The sequence below is a fragment of the Nelumbo nucifera genome, chromosome 3 (genome assembly GCF_055504915.1).
Source record: "Nelumbo nucifera cultivar China Antique chromosome 3, China Antique-T2T, whole genome shotgun sequence".
Lineage (NCBI taxonomy): Eukaryota > Viridiplantae > Streptophyta > Magnoliopsida > Proteales > Nelumbonaceae > Nelumbo > Nelumbo nucifera.
The window spans coordinates 7,719,254-7,741,545 of record NC_142651.1 but is presented as its reverse complement, the minus strand read 5'-3'; the positions used below and the strand labels follow the sequence as shown (position 1 = coordinate 7,741,545).

Sequence of the window (22,292 nt, the reverse complement as noted above, 5' to 3'; positions counted from 1 at the left end):
TATATATATAAAATACATAGTTTTGCACTCTACATATTTGAATTTATACTCCGTCCAAACATAGCCTTAAGAATTGTAGCGATGTATTCCTTGGATCCAAATAGATTTATTGCCCTGAGATACCATGTATTGGTTCCATATTGTACACGTGGTTGCAATTAATTGGATATTAAACATGCAAAGGGCACGTTAAACCTGCAACTGGATAGTGGTTGTAGAATTAGCTAGCATCTTAACACGACACATGTATGTGGGTGGTAGCAACTGGTCCATTTGGTTCAGAGTCGGAATTGGAATTGGAATGATCTATTCTCTTCACTTGTTTGGTTTAGACTGGAATAAAAAATCAGAATCAGAATTGGTTGGAATGGATTCTCATTTCCGGAGAGGGAAAGGGAATCACTATTCTCTATGGCTGTGTTTGGTTTGAAGGAAAAAGTAGGAAAAACTTTACAAACCTTGTATAAGTTTTCCTACCTTTCCCTTCCTTTCCCTGCTTTTTTCTTCAAACCAAACATAACCTATGGGAGAATGCCATTCCACCAGGAATAAAAATGAGATTTTAATTCTGTCCAACTAAACAATTCAAATCTGAATGGACCATTGCAATTCCAAACCAAATTGACCCTAAACTTCTACAACTACTACGGTTGCAGCAATTTCCTGATTATTAGCAACTATAATAATTGGCTTTAGAGGTTCATCAACTGTTAGGGTAACGGGATTATTAATGAAAGTTGATCGGTCTCTATGTGAGATACATGATTGTTTGTTTAGGGTGTAACTTGGGCCAGGTTAGCCCAAGCCCAATCCTAGAAATGTTGGATTGGATTGAAGGTCAGGTCAGGGATGGGGTTGAATAATATCCAATCTAATTTGTTGTTGGGCTAAGATTATGCCTTAGACGATCTGAACACATACTTTTAAATATAAATTTCTATCCTTGAATTATTGGAATCGAAAAAATTAAAAAAGAAAAAAAAACATCAATGGTTTCAGACAAAATTATACTTTTGCATGTATTTACACTGTATATATTTACATTTGTACTGCTTCCAAACTGAGCCTTAAGATTCAAAATATTGATAAGCATCATACCAAAAAAAATTGGTGTCATGCATATCGATTCTTATATACTTATAGCACACAGTCTAAAGACCCTATCTGAAACATTCAAAACTTCCAAACTCCTATTATTTCATGTTTCGGCCGGTGTGACCACATACTTTAATCCTTGCGTAATATGCTTTTATGACATCATAAATGGATTCTTTTCAATCTCCTATTTGTATTGCCCTAAATTTTCTTAAAAAATTCTTACGATTGGCCTAATTTTTTTTCATAAAATTTCAAATAAATAAATAAGGAAGGATCGATCTTCTCTTTTTTTTTTCGTTTGGCATGAAAATCCTGATTTTGGCTGAAACATGCCACACGAAAGTAAGTGACGCAAAGAAAGAAAAACCTTAAGAAAAATTTCTGAACGGTTCACCTAGGCTTCTTCTCTAGACGACCTAACTAACCTAATTCCTGGCATTTGGGAAGATGATGTAGCCAATCTTAAACTATTGATCACATACGGGTTCCACTGGACAGGCCACTGTTCATTTTCCCGTCCAGAGCGAGTCCTGACCGTGAGGTAGGCACATCATTGTAATCACGTTAAATGAATACTTTCAAAATTTTTTGATACCTGTCCTTTGAAATAACCCCAACCTATCCTTGAAAAAGATTAAAAAGATAATTTTTAATAATTATCAAAATATTTATAAAATACTCACTCAATGTATTTCCTATATTGTGCTTACCGGATCCGGTCCTGTCCAGAGCAGCGCTTATTAGCCTCTTATATCCTGCTATTCATTTGGGCTTTGTTCAAGAGATTGTGATATTGAAGTTTGTTCTTTTAGTTTCTAATTCAGAAATGCCCAGAATCTGCTGCCTGCACGTACCATAGTAAAATTTGAAGAGTGGACTCCCCAGTTGGTCCTGCCTTGGCCATTTTGTTAGGTTTTGAGGATCTCTCATGTCTCATTCTGAGGCCCATCAGCTTGTGAGGTCTAGACAATGCTTTCAGCTTCAAGCAACTTGTGAGGTCTGGAGTTGAGCTGAAAGCCAATCCAAAAGGAGTCTGGTCTGATGGGTTGTTTGGATTGGCCACATAATCTCTCCAAACGGCAGAGATATGTAAAATACGATTTTGGCGTGCAATGGTTGGCTTATCTGGAGACTGCACAGGGAGATGCCCTACTGGTTGTTTATATATAAGCAATACCATAGAAATGTGCAATTACAACAAGCTTCTATTTAAATGGTATTTGCAGATTGCATGGATGGTCATTATTCACTTTTTTATTTTTATTTTATAATGATCAAAGGATTGGGATGTTTTAAATGTTTCAAAAATTGTACATAGATGTATCCAAACCCAACCCGCCCAATGCCCATTTTATAATGATCAATGGTTGGCATTTCGGATGTATCATATAGAAATTTTAATCTTGGGTTGAATTTCAACCCGAACCCAACCCGCCCAATGCCCATTTACCATCCATAGGCCCCTTAGACAGGAATTACCGATCACCACATGATAGAAGCAAACCCTGGTGGACACTGCTGCTACTACCACTTGTAAGCCCTCATTGGGAGCTGTCTTTCTAACTATGCAAACTTACAAATACAATGATATTAATAAGCTATCTGCTTGCACTATTATATGAATCAATGTTTTAAAAAATGATCTGCAAATGAAATCATTTTGGGTTGACGATTTGACTGTTCGATTTGAATGGATGATCCGTTCTGACAAATAAATTAAAAAATAAAAAATGGTCAAAACCATTGAATGGATCGACGGTTCGACTGTCCGAGTCAACTGCTTATTGACTTTTTAAATCATTTTTTACTAAACTGGGTTTTGGGTAAAACGGAACCAATTGCCTGGGCAGTTCTTAAGACAAACGGTCCGACTGTCTGGGTCAACAACGGTTAAAAACCCTTGATATAAATAAAGGGTCCATTGGAAAACAAAAATGTAAAGAAAGAAGGAAATTCCTTAAAAATAAGCATCTTGAATGTTTGAAACCTAACTCACTTTAATTTCTTTATTTTTACAAAGAAGGAACTATTTCAACCAATCTATTCTCCTTCCAAAGAGAATGGCAACCCCATAAATTTCTTTGGGTATATAAGATTTGATAATAATTTTTTTGAGGGATAAGAAAGCATGATAAAGAATTAAAATATACAAAGAGCGCTAATTCTATCAACTTGATAAAGATTTTCTTCCCTTAAGGTGGCAAGAATTTCTCCTTCATCACTGTGCTCCATTAAAAACTTTCGACTATTTAATTAGATTGTATTTGGTTTGAAAGAAAAGGTAGAAAAAGGAAGGAAAAGTTAGGAAAATCTATACAAGATTGTAGGTTTCCTTACCTTTCCCTTCTTTTGATCATTTTCCTACCTTTTCTTTCAAACCAAACACAGCCTTATTTAAAGGTTTTTCCCTTTTGACCGACCTACCACAGTGAAGGGCCCAGTGCTCAACTACCACATTACTCTAGCTATGATCCTTTGGATTTTATAAGGAGTGTTGGAAATGAGGCTGCTTATTTATTTTGGAGTGAGAGAGGAAGCAAGATGCATGACATGTCCCCCACTTTATATGAGTTGAGATATTCTTCCAACAAAATATATTCCAACCTTTCACCAATTTGATTTAACACTGCACGTCTCACTGGGATTGACCATAAAAGTGGGACCTGCCATGTATGAGATGTGTGATGTAAGATTATGTTGGTAGATAGTTGGCAGGTGATCAGGTCTCCTCTTTATATAAAAGATAATTGAGATAAGAGGGTGGTACAAATTTTTTGAGATGCAAAATTTACAATGTCAATGAATACAAATGAGGCTAAATACAAGTTTTGTATTATGTAAGATGCAAACCATAGTTACAAACAATAAATAAATGCAAAACTGAACTGGGTGCAAAATTTATATCTGATTCAGATTTGCTCTGCAAGTAAACACAGCTTAAAGCACACTTTCGATTTAAAGCATTTTGAAAATTTCTTCCCATCCAATCAAACCAGTTTAATTTTAGAGAAAATATAACCATTATTTGAAAAGAATAGACGAGAAATTGATAAGACATCCATTAAGAGTGACCCAACCCTTATTTGCCAAGTATTACTAATAGTGATTTTAAAAATCATAATGAGTAAGTTAACTAGGATCTTATAAGAGGTAGTGGAAACACATTAATGAGTCCAGCCTCTTCAAGTTGACCCAAACCCCATTCTTCAAGACCTTACTGATAAATGACTATTTAATTCGTTTATACAGTTTTATTATGTATAACTTAGTTGTAATGCTTTTTTTTTTCCGTTTGGCTGAGTTTGGAAGAAGTATATGTAAAGTGCAAAACCTTATATTTTGAATTTTTTGTATATATTTATGTTATACATATTTGCATTTGTACTGCTTAGATTTGTTAATCAGATGAAAATTTTCATTTGCATTCATGATATTTTTTTATATTTGTATTTCCATTATATAGGCACTTGGGCAATTATTTTATATGAAATATTGCAAAAATTGATTGGCCTCTATTCAGATATTTCTCAAGTCTTTTGGTTTTGGGGATAAGACAATCTAGGTATTGCTTAATTCTTTCAACATTCTGCTAGATGTAAAGAATTCAAGCATTGCCATACTGCCTCTTCACTACTCACTCTTGCATGGTCTGGGTGCTTTGTAATGAGTTATCTTCAATACTCCATACTTGCTTTTCATGATATTGATTTCTCTATATTAAGGTTGCATTTGGCATTCCTTATTTGAAGGATTTATCTCTTTTTTGTAGTTAAAATGTCCCTATAAATACTGAGTTTTGAATTGAAAAAAGGAGATAAATCCTTAAGATAAGGAATGCCAAATGTAGCTTAAAGTGGTTGTTACATGGATAATACCAGATAATGTATTGAATATTTTCAAAAGCTCATAACCATCATTGTACTGTTAGTGTAGAGGTCTATGAATAATTTAGTTATGTGTAAACTGTTCACTCGAGACTTCTCATTTGTCAAACCTACCCCATATTTATTCTTTCAATTATATTTCAGAAAAGTATGAGAGCTATACACATTCAAAATGTCAACAATCCATATTCTATGCATTAATGCCCTTCATGAATTGACATCAATTCCAATCTAGCACTTACCCAGACAGTACTTTAGCCCCTTTAGGTTCTTATTTACATGTTGCAATCATTGCACTTTTATCTATCTATTCCCCTTTTGTCTGGATATATGATGTTGATAGTGACAACAGCGTACAACTGCTCACTAAAGACTTTTTAATTGTCAAACCTACCCCCACACTATTATATTTTGATTTATTATTTGAACCATAGTTGTTATGAAAAAACTTTGTAATTTGTATTTATATTTATTATTTGTTTGGTTCATGGTTGAAATCAGTTTTGAAATCCCTGGAATGGTCTACTCCCCGCCTATTTAATTCAAATAGCAACTCGAATTAGAATCGGAATGGAAATAAGCTGAAATGGGTTTTCATTCCAAAGAGAGGGGGATGGAATGGCCATTTCACAAGCCCCCCCTAGTTTATTCATTTTCATTCTTCTTAATATAAAAAATTTTAAGAATTTGGGGAAAACTTAGAGATATATTTTAAAATTCAATATTAAATCTAGGGACATTTTATTAATTTACCATCAAGTTTGGAGAATTATATGCAAACCCCATCCCTAATTTGGGAAATAAATACTTTCCTTGTCCCTACCCCGTCCCCGCTTAAGATCGAGGAAAATTGTCATCCCTACTCATCCCCCTCCTCTTAAGGAGGGTGTTCAGGAACTTACACTTCTTATGTTTTAAACTATGCCTCATTAGGGGTGGCAATGAGCCAAGCTTATATATATATATATATATAAAATAAAATAAAATTATAGAAAATAATATATATAATAAAAATATTATAATTATTAATTATTATAATTCTTAATTTTTTAAATATCAAATAAAAAATAATATATAATAAAAATATTATAATTCTTACTTTTTTAAATATCAAATAAAAATATTTTTATATATAATTTTTTATTTTTATAAAATATTTTTTCTCAAAATCGAGCTCGAGCTCAAGGTTCTAGCTCGAACCGAGCTTGAGCTCAAGCTCAAGGTTCTGGCTCGACTCAAGCCTGGTACTATTCAGCTCAGCTTAGCTCGGCTCGAATCCACCCCTCTGCTATGCCTGTATGCATATTGAAAGCTGAATGCTTTGGTTTCGTGTAGGTCATAAAAATTAAATCCAAATATCATATACTATATATGGTCTGCTACACTAGTATATGAAAATGCATATGTAGTGTGACATATGTCACATACTGAATGGACATAGTATATAAGAAAAGTGCAAGAGATATTGAACTGTACTTCTCATTTTGGGTTGTTATCACCGGTAGGAATGGTTGGGGTAGGGATCATATTCTTGTCTTCTCCATCCCCGACCTTGATTTCCATTAGGGATAAAAATGACCTTCCATCCTCAATTTTTGATGGAGATGGGTTTCCCATCAAGGGCTGAATCTCTGATCCTTGAGTTGAACTTCTCATTTGGATTGTTCACTAGTAAGAATGGCAATAGGGCAGAGATCATATTTCCTATTCCCAACCCTAACTTCGAAACAAATTCCCATCCCCAACCCAAATTTTTGTCAGGGATAAAAATGACCCATCCATCCCTTATCCTTGATGGAGATGGGTTCCCCATTGAGGATCTGAATCTCCAAAATTTTTAAATGTATTTACTTAAAATAAGGGAAAATTTTTAAATATAAAAATATTTGAAGTAGATTTTAATTTAAATAATATTATATATGTATATATTTAATATAATCAGGGTCGAGGCGAGGGGGAATTCACTCCCCATCCCAGCCCCATCTCCACCAAGTAACCAACAGGAATGGAGAAAATTGCCACCCTATTCAATGGAACATTTCTTCAAATTTCAAATAGTAATTGCCAAAAATAAAATATCACAAAAAGAAAGTATATCGGAATTGGATATGGAACATCTTCCCATGAGACGTAGGGCTGTCAAGGGGTCGGATCAGACCCGATGCAACCGGACCAATTGGGGTGGTTCTGGTTCTAGAACTTGTCCTGTATATATATATATATAGTTATTAATCTTTTTATCAGTTTCCTTTTTAGCATGTTTTTTATTATTTTTTAGCAGAAGTATTATTAGCATACATATCAAAATCGGGTCCATCAGGTTGGACCCCAATGTTCCAAGAACCGATCGATTCGGTCCTGGGTCCAGAATTACAGACCCTTTAAGGTCTGGATCGATTCCAGGTCCGCGAGTTATCTATCAGTTCCGGGACCTATTTTACCTGGTTCCGACCCAAAACCGACCGGTTGTGACATGTACCCACAAGGCTGCATATATTGCCACACCACACATCATGCTGAAAAGCATTGACAGATCGATCTTCTCAATTTGTACCTGATAAAGGAGGTTGGGACAAGTGTTTTTCAATAATAGCGTTACCCATACGTGCGGTTGTATTCCAAACTAAGCCACTACACTGAAAGTATGTATGGATCGTCGTTTGCTGCTGGCCGCTCATATCAACCGATTCTGTTGTTTTCACTTTCAGGGTGGCTTGAGAACGGCTTATCTGTTCATCGAGCAATTGATATCTCCGGTCACTCTTCATTCCTTACGCATTACACTACACAACCACCGGCCTTATTAGCATTATATTCAACGTAGACTGGCAGAGGGGAGGGGCAGATGAGTGAGACTGGCGGATATCTGTTCAATGAGCACGCCAGCTGGTACGACGATGCTGAGAGGGATTTTTTGTCCGGAGATATACTTGTTCAATGCAGATTTCTGATCATTCAAAATGATCACAACCCACACTTTATGCATCAACACCTGTCAGTGAATTGGCATCAATTCCAATCTGACAATCACCCCAATAGTACTTTGAGCCTACAAATTCTGACCTTGGGCTGATTGGTCATTCTCCCTTTTTTGTCAAATCTGAAATCACTCTTAAAACTCTAACAGTAATTGTACTTATTGTGAGGCTAAAGTCAGATTCTGTTGGGAGAATGACAGCCCAGGGTCAGAATTCGTAGGCACAAAGTAAGTTGGATAGGTGCTAGTTCAGAATTGATGTCAATTCACGATTAATGCATAGGATGGGGATAATTGATATTTTAAAATATTGTAGATGTGCAGTGAAAATCAGAATTCTACAGTGGACCTATCCGTACTTCTCTGGATTATATTCCTCTCTAATTTTTTTTTTTTTGGTAGCTATGTTCCTCTCTAATCTAATTATATAAATGGTGAGTTATGAAAAATGGCTATGGAATATTTTAAACATAGATATGAGAAAGCTTATTTGAATTTTAACAAACTAATTATCAATTAATTAAATGAATAGAAATAACTATAATAATTGATAATTAGTGTGTTATATATAGTTATTCTTTTCCTTTCTTCCATAACAATGGTGGATAGAGCTAGTAACTATAATTAGTTTGTTATAGTTATTCTTTTACTAGTTGGGAAGTTGTCCATGTCATCATTCCTTTCCCTTCTTCCATTCCTCTGATTTAACCTCAAACTCTCTCTCTCTCTCTCTTTTCTCGGCTACCCCTTTCCAGTTCTATCGTGAGAAGGGTTGTAATCGGATCGGATGCAGTAAAATTTTCACCTGATTCGATTACTGATAGTATACATCAGAATTCGATCTAAAATTCAATTAGATTTAAAGATTTGGATTCAATTTCGAATCTTAATAGATTCGGATCGGATTCAAATTTAATCGGATTCTGCATCAAATCTTTTATATTAATATATTTGTATTGAAAGTTTTATTTATTTTTTAACTTTTATATATAATAAATTAATATAAATATAACACACTAAATTTATTATATACATAAGTTCACATATAATATATTATATAGAATATATTTTTATAATTTTAAATATAATGGTATAAAACTTATATATTAAAATTAATAAATGTTATATCATAATCGGATTCAAATTTGAATTGAATGGGATGAGGTCAAATCCAAATCCAATCCAATTATTAATCATATGTAAATTGTAGCATTCGAATGCAATCCAATTACATATATGAATCCGAGATCATCTCTAGAATTCAGATTGTCAGATTGGATCTCGAATTTTCGCGCATCATTGAGAGCCCTACACACCATCATCCTCTCCCTCCTTACCATCCCCTACACGTTTCTAAAATAGAGTTCCCAGCCATTTAGGAACATAATTGACCGGGAAATTGGCAAAAACATTGGCCCACGTAAATTATTGATACTAGGTTTCTATTTTTGTACGAGGTTAGAATATGTTAGAATACAAATCAGTATATACTGGATTAAACTTCTCTCCTTCTATCCTTTATGTCTTTGGGGGTGGGTTAGAGGCGTAAAACCAAGAAGGAAGCCAACGAGGAGATAGCGACGACAGCTTCAATGGTGGTGAAGCATAGTACAATTGACCGGAGAGGAACTTCCTATATTCTTGTTAGCCTAAAAAGTTTTATCTGTAAGAACAACAATATTTCCTTTCTTTTCTTTTTTACTTTCTCTGAATCTTTCTTTTGTTACTTGTTTTAACATGTTCTAAGTGCAGATAATTTTTGAGATTGAATCTGTATAGAAGACAGCAGCTTCTGCAATGCAATGCAAAGGTAGATTCTTGATTTATACTTTCACTTACGTGTTTTTGTTACAAAATATTCAAATATAAGACTAGATTTATCAATTCTAAACAATCAAATGCTGGTTAGCACCCTAGATATGTTTCAGCAATGGTCAAAAGCCGACTTAAATGTACAGTTTTAATACGTTGTGAGAAATCCAGGGTTTTTTTTTTGAAAATCCATATTAACATTACGGGTGAAGAAGATGATGAAAATGGGTAATACTACGTTTGAGGTGACCCTCTTTTCAAAACCGATGAGTATGAAATGACCCTTTTTCAAAACTCTTTTTTTTTCTGCTTCAATTTTTCAAAACCATTTTATACCCCTTTCTCAAAACTAAACCACGTTTAATAACATGTGCTACGTGTTGCCTTCAATCTCTTCTTCTTACAGTGTCCTTTAATCAAGCATATGATTATGTAAGACACCTAAAGTTACGAAACAAATAAAATTAAGTAATTAAACTATGTTGACTAATTACCTAATTAAACAAAATTACTTAAATTTACCAAAACAAAACTAAGATGTTTAATATCTTGGCCAGTTCATGCTTTAACAAGATGTTTAGTACCGTTTTAAATATGATTCTGACCCCATTGTCCAACTAGATTGTTATTCATTCTGTTTTTTGGAATAATAATAATAGCTGTGGGACGAATCATTATGTCCCATGCTAGTCATAAATGCTAAGCGAGAGTGAGAGGTTGCTAGTTATTTGTGTTTTATGGATGGAATAAGGTATTATCGTTGGTCCCATAGCCATCAAAAGAAAAAGAAAAAGAAAGCTAATTCATTCTCTTTTTTTTGGTTAGAATTCTTCTTATGTAACATAGGTGGGTTGGGTTTATTTCCTTTTTCTTTTGTTTTGTTACATCATTCATCTACTATTCCTGAAAATAATTGGGGATGAATTGGTTGACTAGTGGTTCAACGATCATCAATCTTAAAAAGTGACAAACCACGGCTTGCTGTCCTCATTGATCTTTATTGTCTCTCCTATTGTAGGAAAATTTTATTTAAAGCTTTGCTTCACTGAAAACAAATTAAAACATGCTTATAATAATATGTAAAATTTCGGTGGTGATTTCCAATGTAAATTGTTTTTTTTTTTTTATTGTTGTGATGACTTCCAAAAATATATTAAAATCATCGGTTTTAAAACAAATTAACTCTTATATTTGTTTCTTGTTTCCAAAATCAAAAGCAAAGACATGTTCTTGAATTTTTGGTTTAAAGAATATATTTCCTGTTTATTTAATATCATGTTGTATAAATCATATAATATGTGTTCTTGAATATTTATGGTTTAAAGAATATATTTCCTGATTATTTAATATCATGTTCCATAAATTATATAATATCTGTTCTGGAATTTCTGGTTTAAAGAATATATATTTCCTGATTATTTAATATCATGTTCCATAAATCATATGATATCTGTTCTTGAATTTCTTGTTTAAAGAATATATATTTTCTGATTATATAATATCATGTTCCACAAATCATATAATATATGTTCTTGAATTTCTGGTTTAAAGAATATATATATATATATATTTCCTGATTATTTAATATCATGCTCCATAAAATCATATAATATGTGCACGATAAAGTTTTATATTTTTAAACCATCAGGGAGTATTGGCCAATGTGTATGGTCTTGTTTTCCCCTTTTATAAACCATACATCCTGTGAGTTGGTAAACTGTCCACTTGTTGACATGTGACCTCAATTCTTATGAATTAAGCGGCTAAGGTTTTTTTTCTTTATCATAAAATTTACCACATTATAGTAAAACCACAATAATAATAATAATAATAATAATAATAATAATAATAATAATAATAATAAAAAAAAAAAAAAAAAAGTAGCAATAGCATTTCATAATCCCCCGGAATTTGGGAGTGCTTATTTTCACGCATTCATTAAAAAGAGCACTTATTTTAGATCAAGATCACACCGATAGGCACTTAGATGTTTGGAACATATGAATAAGTGCTTTCTCAGGAAATGGAGCTGTTTTTGATAAGGTAAAAATTTAGGCTTTTTTTGAGCATTTTTGAAAGAAACACTTCTTTCACACTCATAATCACTTATTAGGATGCATTTATTAATAAGCAGTTGCATGGGGGGGGGGTTGGTGCTTTCACACTCATAATGAATATGGATCTGCCCCCCACAGACTTGCCCCCAAAAACATCCCACAAAACCTATGCGCGACACGTGCGGTTTATATTTCACGCCGTTTCCAGCACCTCCGTTAATTCTTCTCTCATTCTACGTCGAACTGAAACCCTTCGCACCCAAAAGGGTTTCCAGCACCTCCGGTCGATTAGCTCAGACCTAATCGATTTGCTTGGCGTCCGAGTTGATCGTATTACCTCTACATCACTACCTCTTGCCCCTTCGGTTCATGCTTTACCTACACACTGGACGAGACCTCTTACAGGCTCCATTAAAATTCACTTTGAAAGCACCACTTGTTGGGGGATTCTTCTCACTCACCTTAGCTTGTCTGAAGCTATCCAGTTTGCAATTTCTCTTGGTCTCTCCAATGCTACGTTTGAAGATGATGCAGAAATTATCGTAAAACTCTTGTTGGGGGATTCTTCTCACTCTCCTTGGAGCATTAATCTTAAGCTCATTTCTAGTTGCAGGTGTATTTTGTCGCATCACCCCAATTCCTTCTCAGTTACTTTTGTTCCAATTAAGATCTTACAATCAACTTTGATTGTTGAATGAATTAGTGTGGGCATTTTCCCCCCCAAAAAAAAAATCACCGCCTGGGCTTAATATATATATATATATATATATATATATATATATATATATATATATGTATATATATTATTTTACTTCTTAAACAACATTAATTGCATAACAAGGTTACGTCGTCGAAGTTTTAGTGGGAAGTAGTTAGAAACTCGAACACTTATTAATCGAAACCGGTTTTCTTTTATTTTACTTCTTAAACAGCATATATCTACTTGCCTCCTGCCGGTATGGTCGTCGGCGTCGGCAAGCGGAACTCGACCGGAGGTACTGAAAACAGAGGTGCTGGAAATCCTTTTAGGCGCTAAGGATTTCAGTTCGAAGTAGAATGGGAGAAGAAACATTTTTGAGCGAGAGAGGAATTAACGGAGGTGCTGGAAATGGCATGAAATGGAGTCCACACGCGTTGCGCTTAGTGCACGTATGTCACAACACGTGTCGCGCATAGATTTTGTGGGACGTTTTTGAGTGGCAAATCTGTTGGGGGCAGATGCGAACCCGGAGGAGATGAGCCATGTTTTTCTGATGACCAGGCATTCAAAATTTTGTGCAGAAAAGTTTTCCACTTTATTCATTTTCCAACGTGCCACAATAATTGCTATGTCGCATGCTCAGAACGGAACAACACTCAACATAATTCGGATTCAGTCCTCGACCTTGTTCACAGCCAGTTGCAGTTGTACGTTGGAAATATCTCCCACGAAAAAAATACAAATAAAAAGATTTATTGATGAACGGCTCCAAAAGGCTGTAAGGACGGTTCTGTGAGGACTGAATCCATACTCCACTTTAACACACCCTTTCATGTCCACCTGTCAAGTCATTAATCAGTTTCTATGAGTTCAGATTTACAAATGCTACTAATACTGTTCCAACCTATCATTACAGTCGCACATTGGGAATATCTCTCATGAATGACAAGGAAGATGTTCCCATTATGTAGCTGCAGTGGCCTAATGGGATAGTGTTGGGAGCTTTCTGTTGGTCGCAAATCCCTACGGTCTTCATTACACTTTACACACAGAAGTGTAAAACAGCCGTACAACATTATCATCGTACTCACACAATCACGTGGATGTTCATGATGAGCAATAGACCTGTTCATGGGCCGGGTAGCCCGACCCAGCCCGCACCACGGTCGGACTTGGTCATGTAAGTAGGCCTGTGGGCCTGACCTCGGGCCTAACACAGTAAGTCTGATTGTGTTTTGGGTCGGGCTCGAGATTTGTCAAAAAAATCCGGCTTGATTCAGTATTATATATTTTATAAAATATATAATATGTATTTTATATATTATATAAAATATATAAATAATATAATATTTATTAAAATATATATTTATAATTTAATATATACATTTTTTATTATTTTCTTTATAATCTCTCTCTCTCTCTCTCTCTCTCTCTCTCTCTCTTCAACCGCTAACAGAATGGGCTAAGTTTTAGGCTTGGGCCCAAGCCCGGGCTTCGGGCTTTTTATGAGGGTCGGGCTCGGGCCCAAGTTGTAGGCCGATGGTTGGGCCGGGCTCAAGCTCGGGCCTTAGAAAATTCTGTTAATCCAGAGTAAAAGTCCGGCCCGGCCCATGAACAGGTCTAATGAGGACCATAACCCATCGCCCATGGTTCTTGGCCCTTCTTGAACAAACAATAGCAATCTATGCATGTGGCTCTGTGGGCATTTATCGATATGTCGTTTATCTGTCCTTTTTCACTTTAAACATTTATTTATACTTTTTAACTGTAAATGTTTCCTGTTTTTGTTGTTTGGTTGGGCTTCACTTTAAATATTTTTTATTCCCTACCTCAGATGAATACCCATTAAAGTGTGTCAGATCAACATTTGGTTTCAATAAACGTCGGGGCATTGGGGGTAGAGGTGTCAATTGGATTGGATTTGGTCCAAACCGATCCAGTCCAATGTGAGTCCACTTAGAAATGGATTGGACCCAATTCAGTCCAAATCTAATACAAACCAAATCGAATCTAATCCATTAAAATGTAAATGGATCCAATCCAAACCAAATAAAATATCAAAAATTATATAAATGCACTTTTGTAGAAGTGCTTTTGTAAACGCACTTTTAGAAAAGTACTTCCATAGACTTTTATAAAGCATTATTTTCGTAAAAGTGTTTTTATAAAAGTGTTTTCATAAAAGTACTTTTGTAAAAATGCTTCCATAAAAGTGCTTTCGTAAAAGTGTTTTTATAAAAGTAATTCTATAGAAGTGCTTTTGTAAAGTACTTTTATAAAGGTACTTCCATAAAAGTTTTTTTTGTAAAAGTGTTTTCCTATAAAAGAACTTTTATAAAAATGCTTTCATAAAAGAACTTTTATAAAATTATTTCTGTAAAAGTGCTTTTATAAAATTACTTTCATAAAAGTGATTTTATATTGGCATCAGTTTTGATTGATTTCAAATTGGGCAAGGGTTTTGGCCTCATGATGAGATTATTGAATATTTGGTTTAGGTTCAATTCAAACCAATAAGAATATAGACCAATTTATTTTGAATTAACCCAATCCAATCCAATAATTATAATGAAATGCCCAAATCTGATTTGATAAAGTTTAGATAAACAAAGCCATGTCAATTGGGAAAAACAAGAATTTATCTGATACGATGTTGCAGAGTTTTTTTAATAAACAAACACAGCATATGTTATTGTGCCGTCACTGCCTTCGTCATTATAATTGTTCGTTATTGTCTGACACGCCTTCTCCATTGATCGGTACTTGAATATTTGCCTTTTTGAGATGTTTGATAAGCTTTAATCAGTGTGTGGTCTGCAGAGAGATGGATTGTATAGTTCCTAGCCATTACTGTTCTAGATTATATACTTACCAGTCAAATTAAAACAAGCTCTGGTGACCAGTGGACTCTAGCAAGCATCCTTTCCATTTTAGACGATAACCGTCAATCCCCACCTCAAAAATTAGAGATGGAGAGAGTTAAGAGGGCTGTTAGTCAAACAAGAATTCAGAGAGAATTAATAGAAAAAAATATTGATTTATAAGATAGATGTCTTTTTTTTAATAAAGTGGTTTTGAAATGAAACTAGAGTAATCCTACACGGCTGCCCTAGTTGGTTTTAAAATAATGCATGTGATTACTGATTAGATTTGGTTTCCTAATTAAAAAATGTTAAATGACACTGAAATTGATTGTGGAACAAGTTTTTATTTTTTCCATTTAGGATTCCATAATTTTATTATAAGGAGAAAAGGTCATCTTAAAATTTTATTGATCAACCATTGTTTAATAAAGGGAAGACTTAGTCCGTCTAAGTGTCTAACCCTATTCCGGACAATGAAACACACATCTTTTCTCTCTCCACCCTCACAAAAAACAAGAAAACAAGGAACAGATATCTCAAAAAATGAAAGGTCAGACTAAGATTATATACAAGACAAGGAAGATTCATGTAGTCTTGCACATCTATTCCCTTCTCTAAGAGTGTGAGAAAATTTGAACTTCATACAAGTGGTCGATAATGGGCAAGTTTAGATACTCTCATATTTGATTTTTTTTTTTTATTTTCCAAAAAAATAGAAAAATAAAAAAAAAAAGTTTAAAATAATCACAAATATCATGAAGGAGTTTTGACATCTAACAAAATCCAAGTCCCATTAGGCATTGCTACCTTAACAAATCTAGATTCAATTTTGAGGGGTCCATAGGTAGAATCCATGTCTAGGGCTTGTAAATATAAGTCAAACCAAATGCAACCATATAAATGAATGCATTTTAGATTTAAATAAAAACCAATTCACTTTTAATCAATTTCATTTTTATAACTAAAATATTACCATGAATCGTTTCTGTTTATCTTGAAACGATTAACAACATTGTTACATATAAAGGTTACGTGGCCTCTTTTCATTGGAAATGCAGTAAGATGTGCAGAGTGAAGAGTACAGGAGATCCTGAGTCGTTGTCCACATCCAACGCTAGTAGCTTCAGCTTCCAGCTTAATAAATGAGCAAAGCTCCCTCCCTATCCGGCCGGGTACCCCAGTCTCTCTGCGCGTCTTTGGAGTCCACCCGAGGAGTCATGGAGGATAATCGTCAGCCACTCCTGTCGAACCGGGATGAAGCGCCATATGAACTAGCCAAGCAGAGGAGAAATAGCTCCTTCGGTTCCTCGTTCACAGCGGAAGCGGGCGATATCGATCCTATAATCAATGCTGGAGACTTCTTTAGAGAGTTCGGGATCGAATCGAGGAAGCTCTGGTTTCTGGCAGGCCCAGCCATCTTCACATCTATTTGTCAGTACTCCCTCGGCGCTATAACACAGGTCTTCGCCGGTCAAGTGGGAACTCTCGACCTCGCAGCCGTCTCCGTCGAGAATTCCGTTATTGCCGGATTCTCCTTCGGTGTTATGGTACTGTACATCACTTCCGTGCTTATGATCTGAATCTCAGACTAACGCCTTCTTGCGTTAATATATACAATTTACTTATACATGTGTTGGAACAGTTGGGCATGGGGAGCGCGCTCGAGACTCTGTGCGGGCAGGCGTTCGGAGCAGGACAGCTCGATATGCTGGGGATCTACATGCAGAGATCGTGGGTCATACTTAATACGACGGCCATCGTATTATGCTTTCTTTACATATTCGCCGGTCCATTTTTGAAACTAATCGGTGAGCAGCATCAGATCGCTGAGGCGGCAGGGAGTTTCTCCGTATGGATGATTCCACAGCTCTTTGCCTATGCTATGAACTTTCCGATTGCCAAGTTCTTGCAGGCTCAGAGCAAGATGATGGTAATGGCAGTGATATCGGCGGTGGCATTAATCCTGCATACTTTCTTCAGCTGGCTATTGATGTTGAGGCTTGGATGGGGTCTGGTGGGGGCGGCTGTGGTTCTCAACGCGTCGTGGATTTTCATCGTGGTGGCTCAGCTGGTTTACATATTTAGCGGCACATGCGGCCGAGCTTGGTCTGGGTTCTCAATGAAGGCCTTTCAGAACCTATGGGGATTCGTTAGGTTATCTCTGGCATCGGCGGTGATGCTCTGGTAACTTTTTCTAATTACTCATTCTCACTCCTCACTCCTCACTAGTCACTACCGCCTCCACCTAACCATTGTTTCCTTGATTCACGTGTTACGACTCTCAGTCGCTGACTCATGCTAGGCTTTAAAAAAATAAATAATAATTAATGACTGATGATCCATCATGGTCCTGACTCATGCTAGTCAGCCTAAGAATCTTTGTTTCGGTCTCTGACTAAATGACACACAGCCTATTGTTTCACCTAAATAATTTAACTTGATGTACCTTCAATTATGATCCATTTATGCTCAGTTTGGAAAGAGGTTTTCTACTTTACAAATTTGTTCCCCTTCCAAACTAAGCCTTAGGAAATGATTTTTTTTTTCAAAATATCGATATTCCCTCTTTTGAGAGAACTGTAAATCAACGCATTAATGAAGTTTTTGGCCTTTTGCCTATAAAAAATAATAATAAAACAATGGGGTCGGGCCTGTTTTATGATTTTATCTCCTCCACGATCTCTTCTCTTTATCTAAATAACAGTTGAAAATGTTGAACTGAAATGCTTATTGCTTTGTCTTTTAAGCAAGTTGTGCACTCCTAACTCCTTTGTTAAGTTAGTTGAATCACTGTATCCTTAAAAATATTAATATTTAATTATTTTATTAATTAAAAGATAAAGCAATAAATGCTACTTCAGTTCAGCAAATTCAGCTATTATCAAATGGGTCCTAAGTGTAAGTGTTGGACTCTGATGATCCATCATTCTAATCTCTACTCGAAGCTTTAAGAGAGCCCATTCGAAATTGTCAGAAACTTAATTATTTAGTTGGTGTTATGATGTAACTCTTCTCATTTCAATCTTACTATGATATACGATGTGCGCAGCTTGGAGGTGTGGTATTTTATGGCTCTAATTCTTTTTGCTGGATATCTGAAGGACGCTGAAGTTTCGGTGGATGCCTTGTCAATATGGTAAGTTCTCTAAGTTTGCCACCTGGCCTTTTATCAAATCAAAAGCAATGGTAGCTCATCTTATTTGTTTTATACACTTGATTGCCTCGTCGCGTCAGGGAGCCTGCCAGTGTACAGGAAAAGCCAAACGGTGGATAAGACATTGAAAAAGAATCTTAGACTTCACGTGATAACATGACCTGATTTCCACCGGCCAGTGCTAGCCAGGGAAACAGGGCTTAGAAGAGCTGGACTGGTAATATAGCAAAATAATGAGAATCGGACCGGCCTAGAAATAATCACCTCTGGACTACACAAGACCTGCCATCTAGAAAAACCGAAACTGACTTAGGATTTTGTCTCTGTCTCCGAGCGATTTCACTTTCACAGATGTTTTCATCTTCATTTTCAGGCTCAGATTGGAAAGAGTATAAATACAAATATACAAAAAAAAATACAATGCATACAAAATAGTACCAATTACAAAATACAAGGTTTTGTATTTTTATTTGTATTTGTACTCCTTCCAAACTGAGCCCAAATGAATTATATATAATAAGAGATTTGCAATGTAGATACATATTTTCTTGAATATCAGAGTAACAACCAAAAGGAAACAGAGCGGAACACATAAGTATTAAACTCCAAACTATATTATACATTTTGGGTAGAAATCCAGTCTTGGGTTTGAAAAGAGACTGTCGGCAAATAAACTCACATCTGCAGAGCCTGCAGTACCCCCTCAACGGTGGATTTATTATAGGTTACAGATGAAAATGATAGTTGTTTTCTGTTGCAGAAAAAACAAGGGAGCTGATGGTTTCCTTTTTGAAAAAAGAAACCTGAATAATTGAAAAATGTACAAGGTTTGCCAGGTGGGAACCCAGAAGAACAATTTCTAGCCAGAAAATGGCTTGCCAAGAAAAACAAAATCTACTCTCTGTTCTTTCAAAGTAGGATCTGTGGAGGTATTAGTGGGTCCTGATCATTTTAATCTAGAGTAGACTGTAGAGGGATAGGTTAAAGGACCCAGATTGGTAGTTGATAGCATAAACATATAGTAGCTTGGAATTTGGATCAGTTGCTGGTTTATGCTGTATTGAATTATTTGATTGAATTTGCAGCATGAACATATTGGGATGGGCAGTTATGGTGGCTCTTGGATGCAATGCAGCCATAAGGTTCGTAACAGAAGCAGAGTAGCTCTCGATCTGTTCATCTCTATATACAAATTGAACGGTAATTATCCCTGATTACTTTGTGCATCTTACAAAAATACAGTGTGAGAATCTCGAATGAACTGGGAGCTGGGCACCCAAGGATTGCGAAGTTTTCAGTCGTCGTGGTTGTGATCACTTCATGTTTGATCGGCCTCCTACTCTCTATCATTCTAATCTCTACTCGAAAGCAATTCCCAGTAATATTTTCAAGCAGTTTGGATGTGAGAAAGCTTGTTTCTGAGCTCACCCCATTGCTTGCCATCTCCATCATCATCAACAATGTCCAACCAGTCCTCTCCGGTACGCATCCACCCAACTCTTCCCAATTCTCAGTCTAGGAGAATTCATGATCTACCCTTTCTTTTATTTGTTATTTTCATTCGGTTCCTCTGATCCGAAGCTATTTTGCAGGGGTGGCCATTGGAGCCGGATGGCAAGCTCTTGTAGCTTATGTCAACATAAGCTGCTACTATTTATTTGGGATTCCTTTGGGGCTCATACTGGGTTATAAGCTCGACATGGGCGTCACGGTAAATAACTAATCAAACACTATCAACTACACAGCATGGCATGTGTTTGGATGAATCTCTCTGATAATTAACTCCCTTTTTTCTGATTTCTCAGGGGATTTGGTATGGAATGCTATCTGGGACCATCTTGCAAACCGCCGTCCTCTTCTGGATGACTTACAGAACTAACTGGAATAAAGAGGTAACTAACCGACCAGACGACTACTTCAATGGCAAATAGGTTTTATAAAATGGGTCTGATCTTTGAGTGATTGGTATGCTGTTTTGAAGGCTTCCATTGCCGGGGACAGGATTAAACAATGGGGAGGAGACGATGGTGACAAAGACGAGGAGCATTGAGAAATAATAATAAATCGGGGAGTGTGGAAGTATCAAATTCCTACGTCCTCTCTTTATTTTGGGATGAAATTGTTTCTGCGAAAAGAGAGCGGGTTTTTCGAAATTCAAAACGTTGAACACCAAATCGATATGGAAAAATCGAGTATTCTGTAAAGTAAAGTGTAAACAACATCTCCACTGTATTATCATCAAGGTTTATTCTACAGAGTGATGCAGTCCTGGTTCAGGAGGCATGCTTCACAATCACAGAAAAAGTGCTGATGAATGCACGCAAGGTAGCAAGAACGGCCACCTATCCGGAGAAGATTATTTAATATTTCAAGTATTAATATTTATTTTTATTCAAAGTTCTAGTACGCATAATCATCAAAATTAAATGCACGCAAGGCATGCAACGAGATCGTTTTTTGAAGCAACCTATTGAATAAAAAATTGTGATGACGATGATGATAACCAACTCGGGTGATCGCATCAACTTAGGTGCGGATCCCATGTATTTTATTACTGGTCTCATGATTCCTGTTGGGGAAATGGGGTCATTGTAACTTTGGAGGAGAAGCTCTAAGACACGTCTAAAGACATTGTCTTTAGAATGTTATTTGCCCCCACTCAGTTGTACTGAGTTTGCTGCTGGGTTACAGGCAAATTCGTTCACAGGATACAACAGAGCCTTGGGCGAGAATCTGCAACCAGCAAAGTTGAAGAGTCTCCAAAGAAACCTTCTATGAGACTGTAGCAGACCAGACTGAGAGAGAGAGAGAGATAGTGAATTTCGAAATTGTGTGTTTTGGAGTCTGATTCATGCTCCTTAAATAATTTGTGAAGAGGTATGAAGAAAAGGTAGGTACTGGTTTAGAGAAGGCACCTTGAACAGTCACAATTTCAAATATTGTGACTGTTTAAAAAGTAGTTAACAGTTGGTGACTGTTAACTTTGAATTGTGCCTCTTGATTACATCCGATCGAATCGTGACCGTTGATCTCATCAACGGTGATCAACGGTCATTAACGCACCAAAACCAGAGCCGCCCATCGCGAGCCACGCGGGTGCGAGCAAAGTGCGCCTCTAAAGCGCCCCATTGCGCCGCACACACACGCGCACGTTGCGCTATATCGAATCCCCATACTCTCTACTAATTATAAAGAGTGTAAATCAGCTCCTATTGAAATACTGAAAACAAAACTTATAATTTTCCAATGTGGGACAAGTTCAAAATTGGGTTTTATAAGAGAAAAACTGATTTTTTCAATCAAGTGTACAGGTGCAATTTCTCATGTAATTGATCAATCAAATCCATTGGATTTAATCTCTCATGAGATTAAAATCCAACAATCCCCCACATTGTTTGATCAATTACATAGTTCTCTCTCAATCCAAACTATTATAACACAATTATGCATACAAAAGGTGTTTATCAACTTAAACCTCTTGTTAGTATAGTTACCGGAGACACCTGTACACACAAAAATGTTCAATCTCTGCAAGAGTTTCAAGTTTTGCTCAGCACTGTTATGGCCATGTGCTTCTTTCCTGGTTTCATGAACAATCCCGAGAGCAAACCCAAACCCTCATGAGAAGCGGCACCACTTCGATGTTCACATAGGTGAAGTTCCACTATGTGCTCCGTTATTTGACACATTTCAGAACTTCATTAAGAGTTTATCTCAACCTCTCATCATAACGGACAGCACTGTTT

General features: G+C 36.0%; 1 protein-coding gene across 1 annotated transcript; it reads left to right on the top strand.

Annotated features, from left to right (window-relative positions):
- The first annotated feature begins 9,471 nt into the window (after positions 1-9,471).
- LOC104593100 (protein DETOXIFICATION 29-like) lies at positions 9,472-20,943 on the top strand. The gene is made up of 10 exons (XM_010252785.3): positions 9,472-9,624; positions 9,712-9,769; positions 16,451-16,939; positions 17,035-17,576; positions 18,442-18,528; positions 19,632-19,688; positions 19,789-20,027; positions 20,139-20,257; positions 20,352-20,438; positions 20,528-20,943. Exons 3-10 carry the CDS (start codon positions 16,535-16,537, stop codon positions 20,594-20,596), a joined length of 1,605 nt encoding a protein of 534 aa, XP_010251087.1. The 5' UTR covers positions 9,472-9,624; positions 9,712-9,769; positions 16,451-16,534; the 3' UTR covers positions 20,597-20,943.
- The last annotated feature ends 1,349 nt before the right edge of the window (positions 20,944-22,292 follow it).